Genomic DNA, 9,614 nt, shown 5'->3' on the forward strand with positions numbered 1-9,614 from the left:
TTTCTTTCTGGGAGGGCTAAGCATCTTAAAGTACCAAATGAAAGCCAATTGAAAACACAAACTGCTAATTGTGTACAATAACATAAAAAAACTAGTTGTTGATAAATGTCAATGATACCCCCCTCCCTCCCCAGGTGGGTACTCTCAAACCTGAGCATGGTGGCAGGCTCTCACTGCCACCCCAGACATGTCCCCATTCTAGCAATTCTACTCCAACTAAACAAGCCACTATATCTGAAGGCTTTAATCAGTCACACTCTCTAGAGATGTAAAACAAAACATGGTCTTGCAAAAAAAAAAAAAAAAAAAATTCCAGGAAAGGTCTCAGCCTTAGATGAAAATGGACCAAAGAGGAAGGAGGATGAAAAAGAATTATGTGCTGGAGTTTCCTACATGGAGAGAGTTTAAGATGAGCAGATTGGAAGGGAAGTAGATATCATAGGTCTAGAGGGGAAAGCTCACCTCTTTTGTATATTCACATAGAAATTTGCTCATATACAAATAAAGTGGGAAACAGGTAAAAAGCACATTAGTTGTTTTTTAGAACATTTTCTTTGAGTTCTAGACAGACTCTCCATCTTCCTTTAAAGAAAACAGGAGTGATTAGCATTATGAGGAGGAAGAGTCTTGAAAATTAAGTAACAGATCTTATCAGAATATTTCCATCTTGGTGCCAAAAAGTAATAACAAAAATCATTGGAGTGCAGAAATGCTATCTTGAGTTCATATGAAATCACTTATCAACAATCAGGGAACAAAAGAGATTGGGTGAAAATAAGTCCTCTAGCCTTTAATAAGCAATGCTAATGTTCTGGCTTCACTATCACCATTATTTTCTATGTCTTGAAATTGGCGCTGCAACTGAAAATACCAGGATTAGGCTGATTTGGAGCCTGGCAGAGATATACTGTATTAAAACATGAAGAGTGAGAGGAGAAGGAAGACTGAACAAGTACAATGGGCATAATGTTTTAGTTGTTCCCTTTCCTTTTCTCTCTCTCCCTCTCTCTTGTCAAATGTTTAATAGTATGAGTGCTATTAATGGCTAAAGATTTTATAGTTTATTCCTCTTGTAAGGAGACTATTAGTCTGGCAGCAGAGTAGAAAGAAATGACAGTATATCTCTTAATTATAGCCTGTAGCCATTGGCATGCTCTAAGCATACACTTTTACAGCTCTGAAGGACATGATCAGAGTGTGTCAGACATATTTCTGTGAATTAGGAAGAGAACAAATAAAGAAAACATGCCAGCTTATATCCTGTACATTTTAAAAAGCTATCTGTCACATCTCAATGGTCATGAATCTTAATTAGCCACATTTCTCTGTCAGCTAGTCATTTTCTCTTTTATTCTGATTTCTTGTGATGTGTCAGTTCTTTAATACCCTGCATTAAGTTGTGCAGCCATGTTTTGGGGAAAAAAACACTGAAAAGCCTTTTTTCCAGGGCTCCAGTGGAAGAAAGCATAATATTTTATATCACAGCTTTTCCTCTTGCACATATAACACTGATATTTGCAAAATAAAATGATTCAGCCAGTTCACTGCTATAGATCAATATTCAACTCAGCCCAGATTTTACTGTTTCCTAATAATCAGGACAAACAAAAACAATCATAAGAATACTTCAGTAATTAGTCAAGACAGGCAGTTCTTGATGTTAAGAATTGGTTCTATGTCTTTGGCCCAATCTTTATTCTGCCATAAACTGAAGCTGCAATGTTGTATTTTATCCACATGCATTTTTTTCAAAAATATTTTATTCTTTTTTTTTAAAGAAGCAAGATAACATCACTTGAAAGTTTAACTATGTTTTGGAAAGAAGATGGTTAAGTTAGAGTACTTCTGCTGATGAAATTGGACCTTTCTTCACTCTCATATTTTGTCATGTACAATTCTGATACAAGGAATCCTTTGACACACACAAACAGACACTCCCCGAGTAGATTTGGGATATGTATAGGAAAATGTAGGTTTTAATAATATGTTTCCATCAGCAGAATAACATAATTATATTCAGCTCTAGCTGAAGAGGAAGACTACAATGTGGCTTTTTTTCCCACAGTAAAAAAAAGAAACGAAAAAGAAAAATAGGGGCTATCCATGTCCTGTAGAAATTTTACTTATTCATTCCATTAATATCCTGTTGTAACCCAATTAACTGCTGGTTATTTGCATGATATAAAGAGTTTAAAACATCCAAATGAATATTAAAAATAAAATAGTTAAAAACAAGCAAATCATAACTACAAATATTCCCTATCAGCAACTGAGACTGAGGAGCATGATACAGTATTCACATTGCTAAATACTCCTGCAAAGTGAGGATTCCTCTCAGGGTCAACATTTTTGATGGTATTAAGGAATCTTTATCCACACTTCATCCGTTTTGTGCTACGGTGTCCTTTGCTACAATGTAACATTATATTTGCAACTTTCATTTGTTCACATCTCATGAGTCAAGATAGTGTTTTTCAAGTTAACTAAGAATACTTGAGTATACTTTTATCTAGATCAGGGCTTTTCAACCAGTGGTACGGGTACCACCTGTGGTACATTGGCACCTGGCAGGTGGTACGCGAGCATCCTAGAAAAGTGGTAGCAGGGGAAGGGAATGAGCTGAACCAGTGGCAGCACCGCACAAGCCTGAGCGAGAGATGGCTGGAGCTGCAGGGCTGTCAGGACTCAGCGGAAGCGCCAGGATCAGCGCTTCTTCGGGACTGTCAGGGCTCAGCGGAAGCGCCAGGATCAGTGCTGCTTTTCAGCTGAATGGCGCTTCGGGGCTGTCAGGGCTCAGTGGAAGTACCAGGATCAGTGCCAGGCTCCAGTTGGAGCTCGGTGCTGATCCTGGTGCTTCTGCTGAGCCCAGAAGAAGCACCGATCAGCTGGAATGTTGCAGCATCTCCAGGGTCTTGTGATTTACATTCAGATGCTTGGCAACTGATTCATATTTATGACGGTCACAGTGTCCCAGGGTCATGTGAAGTGACCAAAACTTGCTGCAACCACCCAGCAGATGGGGGGAATAAAAACCAAACACCCCCGACCCCACCACCACTCCCAATCCTCAACAGAAATGCTCACAACAATGAAAACCTCGGACAGGAGGAAGAGCGCCACTGGGTGGGCAGGCAGCTGTCTTGCTCGGCTGTGGCTTGGGGGGCACTTTTTCAGTGCCATTGTAACTTCAAACAGTCACTAAGCAAACCATTGTAAGTCGAGGACTACCTGTACTTTATCACTTTTTTCCTTTTTTTTTTTTTTTTGGTCATCAAGTTTTTGACACTTTGCTAGGTGACTGGTGGTACTCGGATATTGCCATATCCTAAAAGTGGTACAATAGGTGAAAAGGTTAAGAAGCCCTGATCTAGATAATTCATTAATGGTTTATAGTGTTTCCCAGATTTACTCAATCTACTAAAGGGACCCAAAATAGTTTTTATTTTGCTTTGAGTAGCCTGAAGAATTCTTAATCATAATTAATATATTTTGGAATTGTGACTTCACTGTTTAAAAACAGCCCTGGAAGGGAACAAGTTTGGAATGGCCATTATTAGAGCAACTCTGATGCTTAAAACACATAGCTATCAAATTAACCAAGTACTTTAATTAATATGATTTGGCACTACAAGATTTACACACTGCTGTTTTTTTCAAAATCCTGTAGGCAATTCTCTATACAGCTTCATATTACACAGTGCCAGACCTTGCACTGCAATTTTAATAAAGCCTTTTTATCATTTTTATTCTTGTTAGCTATAAAATAAGAGTACTGAAATTGTGAGGATAGCAATTGTATTTTGAATAAATCATCCTACAGTTTTAGAATAGCTGGACATTTATTTTTGTTTGCTTGTTTGTTTGTTTTAATAGCAAGCAAGGGACTGAAGCGCCAAGTTACACAGACTCACAATGTATGGTTAATTTAGCAAGTGGTAGCAGTGTTACCTGTTTCAGTTCCTTGGAAGTAAAGGTGAAACAAATGTAAACCTTGAATGCAGGACCCATCTGTGAACAGCCAAAGAACACACTTTTGCTTTGAAAAACCAAGAGAAAAAGTGGCTGTGGTCCTTAAAAAGATGTCTTTGATTTATATGAAGTAGTGATGGTGTTGGAAGTTATAACACCGTTAATTGTCAGAAAGATTTAATATGCTCCATAGAGGCTATCAACATATCCTTCAGTAAAATCAGAAATATGAAGCTTCTCACTGGTTTTTAAAAATGTAGGCTTATTCTTCCTAAGAAATAACCTACTGGCTGTTTATTCTTCCCATTTCTGGGGTGGACTAGCAGAAGGAGCCATATGTTTTTACTCATGTCTGGTTTTGCACTACAGACCAAAACAGATTCTGGAAATTGCTAATTCTCCAACAGTGCCTATCTTTCTTATCTGATGTAATGATCCCCACTCAATAGAGCTCATTATTCAATATTCAAAAGTGATTAAATTCCCAATAAGAACACTATGTTATCCTTTCAGATTTCAAAAGGTATTGGAACCGATCTACGTGTATAGATAAATCAGATGATACAAAATTATTGGAACTACATTACTGAGTCAGATAATGAAAGATTAAATTTCATGTATATTTGTATGACTCAGCCTAGATTTCCATCCTTCATGAGGATGGTTCTGACGTGCAGAAATATATCTCTATGTGTATGCATGTGTTTATATATATACCTACGTATCTTTCACTCATAGCCTTCAGTGGACCAATTTTAAAAATACTGATTTCATTTTTATATTTTTTGAATACATAGACTGGTTCTTCTTTTGATAGAGATTTTAAGCAACACTGGAAGGACAAAGAAGAGTAAAATGTAAATTCATGAAAATGAAATTAGAAAGGAGTTATTTGTAATGGCAAGCAGATAGCAAATGCCTGATATATATGTTGAGTAAGAAACATACCTGTAATCAAATGATCCATTATCTACCTTCTGGTCATCAGGATCCAGGGGCACATCTTTGTTTGCTCGCACTGTGAACATATATGTAAACAATTAAAAACTCAAAAGGATTGATCCAATCTCCATATTTTGTAGACTCCAAGCCTGAATGCCTCAGTGCCAAAGTCCATGATGCATCAAATCAAGGAGTTTGATGCTGATCAATCCTGTGGACACCAAAAGGAAAGCTAAAGCTTCTGCCTTAGCCAGTTACAATGGTACTTATATAGCTTTGGGTCATTTTCCTCAATAAATCAATGAACAAGTATAATGTTTTTAATTCATTTGTTTAACTGGCTTCTCTTTATCTAGTGTTATGACTTATATGGAGAACAGATCATATTTTATTCCCCAGACTTATTTCTGGGGAATAAAGATATATATTATTCTTTCCAGCTGACTAGTGATGTTCCATGTACAGCAGAATGATATTGATATTGAGCAATGAATGCTATGTAATTTCCACATCATAACAATTTTATTCAACTTTCAGGAAATACTTCAAGAAATTTCTAGACTTAGGGAGAAAATATGGCAATCTTCATACAACCATAATACATTGTCCAAAATAATACAGGGAGACATAAACTACCGGTATTAAGACATAATTCCATATAAATCAACATTGTATTTAAATATTATTTCAATGTGTATCCTGACTATATTGCAATGTGCTATCTAGAGGCTGCCTCTGGTCCAGAATGTGGCAACTCAGTCAGTTATGGGTACAGTATATCTCAGCACTTCCATGTAACACATCTGTTCTGTAAGTTAGTAAAGATGCTGGTTGTGACCTGTGAAGCCCTTCATGGCACCACTTCTCTCTCATTGTTTTGTCCATTTGGTAAATCCAACAAGGGGACAAGTTCCAGGTTCCATCACTAAAACAGAATCATCTGATGTGACCAAGAGGCAGGCGTCCTCCATCACAGAGCCTGTCCTTTCCAATAATCTCACCTTGGAAGTTTGCTAGTCTGAGTCCTACTGTTTTTAAAATGGGTGCTGAAGATCTGATTCTTTCCTTAGGGATAATAAGTTAGGGGGATATGTGCTTTTAAGGGATCTATGCTTTTTGTATGAATATGTTGGCTACGTCCATTCCTATGTTTGTCTTGTCCATTGCATTGTGTGTGTTTTTAATTTATATGCCATCCAGAAGTATTATGACTAGGTAAGCCTTAAAAATTGATTTCTAAATAAACAAAGAAATAAAAAGTAATAAAAGCTAGCTACTTAAGATGCTAAAAGTTGATACCAAATATAAAAGAATGAAAAGAGTAGTTAAAATGATTCATTCAACTCAAAATCAGAAGAGAAAAAGGAAGGATTCCTTTCCCAAAGGGAGAACATGTTAATAATACTTTTCCAGAAAATAAGCTAACAGTTTTATAACCAACATAAATTCAATCAAATCTTAATGTAAATAATGAAATAAAGCATCCCTATCTAGCAAGAAATCCCTTTTACCCTGTTTTGATAACATTAATTCTTTTTTAGTGTCCCAGTTGTTCAGTGGTTATGGGAATAAATCTTTCCAGTGCTTTCAGATTAGAAAAATTAATTAGATTCAGAATTATATATTTCAAAATAAATCAAACAAAGAGCCTTATATCAACGATAGCTATTTCTCTTACCTGGATATTTTCCTCCTCTGCTCCTCTTAATAAAGCAAACTATCAGCAAAATCAGGACGAGGAGAGCGATGGCACACATCAGTCCAATAAACCAGCCCTGAGTTGCAATGTCCCCTTGATTCTTAGTATAGGCTATTTGAAGGAGTTGAAAAAGAAAAATTAAAGAATAGAACCAATCCATACTATAGTGATAAATTAAATTACCAAGACAGAGTAATTTGATCCAGTCCCATTGATTCCCAATGTTCGTATTTTAGGACTGATGTCCTTTGATAACCATGTTCCTTTAGTTTGCGTGATTGGCATGTGCAATGCCTGTGTGCATAAAGTTTTACTCTGTATGTAACTGCACCACAAGCCAATGTTTAACAACCATTGCCTACATCCACTCCAACAATGCTGAAAAATTGAGGAAGAAAAACATGTCCTTGTCCAACCAAGGAAGGATATATAACGAGGAAGCAGGAAAAAAAACACCAAAAACAGCTGGATAACAGAATTGATCTCTCTTTGCAGTAAAGGAAAATGTCTTGATATCTCAAAAGAGGGTGTGAAGTTCTCCACAAGAAGGCTTAGTTTCATCCAGTACATAGATAAAATAAACAGATTTTCTAAAAAAAACCTCCACCTTTCTAACACATCATTCATTTCCCTGAATATTGTAAGTGGGATTGGAATTAGAAGCAATCCCTTGTAGCACTTGAATAATCAAGTTTTCCTCTTTCCGCTTGACTCTTGGCAATTTGGGCCAGTTTAATACCAAATCATTACGATTCAACTACCGCCATAATGTTATAGAAATGTAAAAATATTGGTAAAAATCTAGAAAGATTTATCCCTGAGGAATAAGCCCTGAAAGTGGTGGAAGATATTACCTCTTTTACTACTACTATTGTGCCATTTGCTCTCCCCACCCCACTCCACTATAGTGACTACTATATTATTGGAAGAGAAAAATCAATGTTTTAAAAGAGGGCATTGAAACCACAGGGAATAGAAGCCTAGGATAAACCAATGTTCCCCTATGAGGCAATTCTATGTGATTCATTTTTCTCTGTAGCTCTTATTGGCTTCCCAGTCCCAATGTATCAGTGTAATGGCCTGGAGTAAGCAATCTGTACATGACTGCCAATTCCCGCTAGTATAAAAATGAGTGGCACCACTCCATTGATATAAGAAAGCCGTCATAATAACAGAACTTGCCAGATGCTGATCACCCAACTATTGAATTATTTCACTAATACGATTTGATGGTACCATTACCATTTATATTAAAAGAAAATAAGCATAATACTGCATTACTAAATGGTTTGTCACTTTGAGAAGTTATGCAATTCTACAATCTTCACAATCAGTAATAACAAATGAGGGTGATATTACCATGGGAATGCAGCATTTAACTACTTGTGTCATGCATATTCTGACATGAGTATGGAAACTGTGATAGTTGCATGACAATATCTTCATGCACTTATTCTAATCCCCTCCCATTACTTATTTTTACATTCATCTGAGTTTTTTGAGCTTAAAGCTAATATATCTTCCAAAGTGTATTCATGCCGTTAACATACCCAATATGTTGATGGACCCCAGAATCAGTTATAAACTGTCTCATTATTCTTAAAGGAACTATATTATAAATTGCTCTGTATCAAAGTCAAAACATTTTCCAAACTGTTATAAGGAAGACAATCCTTTCATCGGATCTGAAATGGTAGAATTTAGTTCAATTATGATATAAATGGAGCAAACATTTGGGATAGGAATTTGGAGATTTCAGAAACAACTCTGAACTTGTGCAATCTTATATAGGCAGTCCTCAATCTATGACCATTAGTTCAGTGACCATTTGAAGTTGGATCAGTCTCAAACTTATGGCTGCAGCAGCAGCCCCAGCAACCAGGGAACTCACTTTATTCCTTCAGGTGGAGTCTGTGCATGAAGATTTTTATCCTTGCAGATTAGCTATAAGGGGCCAAGAATTTGATCAGATGAGATGGTTTGTACTTCCCTATAATCAGCTATTCTGTAGATAAACTTTTACTAGTCTATGATATTTCTTATAGATTTTCCATATTTTCAGGGTGGTGCAAAGAAAGTTGATTACAAGTAATTTGAGTTTATTTGTGAATTTGTTCACATGAAAAATGAAGATATTAATCCACTTAATGAAATGCTACCCACTTAATGAATTTTCTAGGTACTGATTAAGTAATGATTAAGTGGAATTTTATATCCTAGATGAACAGGAACTATCAGTTCCTACTTTCTGTAGCACTTGGTTTTCTTGGGCAAAGATAATGGTTAGATTTCTAAAATAAAGAGCACTTTAAACAAAATAGTGCATTTTCCAGCTTCATGAAAAAGCACAACTCATCAAGGTTGTATGAAAGCCCTACAGCAGGGATGACTCACTTGGAACAAACTGTGAAAAGCCTTAATGCTTGAATTCATGACATGAAAATCAATGAGAATTTTTCTTCCTCATGAATTAAACTAGAATTGTGCTATTAGTCCAGAACCTAATGGCTTCATCAGAACACCAGCAGGAAGTAACATGTATAAGCAGCTTTCATGATATCTACAATAAATTAAAAATATCACAAATAGCACTAATGGAAGATTATTGCAGTCATACAGAACTGAAGTCCTGCCAATATTATAATGAATTCTACATAGATAGCTAGCAGACCTTTTTACACTCTCTCTGGGCTTACTTACTTTAAGTGCTAAGTTCTGTAATACTAACAATAAGAGTTTGATTACAGGAGGAATGCAAATATCCCAGAGCCACTTGCTTTTAACTCAAACCACATACGCCATGTACATGTTAGACGTGAATAAAACTTATCTGATTTCCTATCTTCACATAAAATCATCTTCAGATTTTCTTCAAAGCTGAAAAACCACCATCATCATAACATTATTACATACTACTACGTAATAAGTACCTGCCTAGTCTCTGAGATTTCAAAGTAGAAAAATTGTGATTCTAATACACTTTTTAACTAAGCATGATATAATA

General features: G+C 36.1%; 1 protein-coding gene across 1 annotated transcript in view; it reads right to left on the reverse strand.

Moving 5' to 3' along the window:
• Window positions 1–9,614, reverse strand: part of NFASC (neurofascin) — a 93,186-nt gene that overhangs the window by 4,025 nt on the left and 79,547 nt on the right. Inside the window, exons 28-29 of the mRNA XM_029284475.1 lie at window positions 6,590–6,721; window positions 4,918–4,987 (exon numbers count right to left, since the gene is read on the reverse strand). Coding sequence (XP_029140308.1) covers window positions 4,918–4,987; window positions 6,590–6,721 — 202 coding nt within the window. The remainder of the gene's footprint in view (window positions 1–4,917; window positions 4,988–6,589; window positions 6,722–9,614) is intronic.

The sequence above is a fragment of the Protobothrops mucrosquamatus genome, unplaced genomic scaffold (genome assembly GCF_001527695.2).
Source record: "Protobothrops mucrosquamatus isolate PMUCROS unplaced genomic scaffold, P.Mucros_1.0 scaffold638, whole genome shotgun sequence".
Lineage (NCBI taxonomy): Eukaryota > Metazoa > Chordata > Lepidosauria > Squamata > Viperidae > Protobothrops > Protobothrops mucrosquamatus.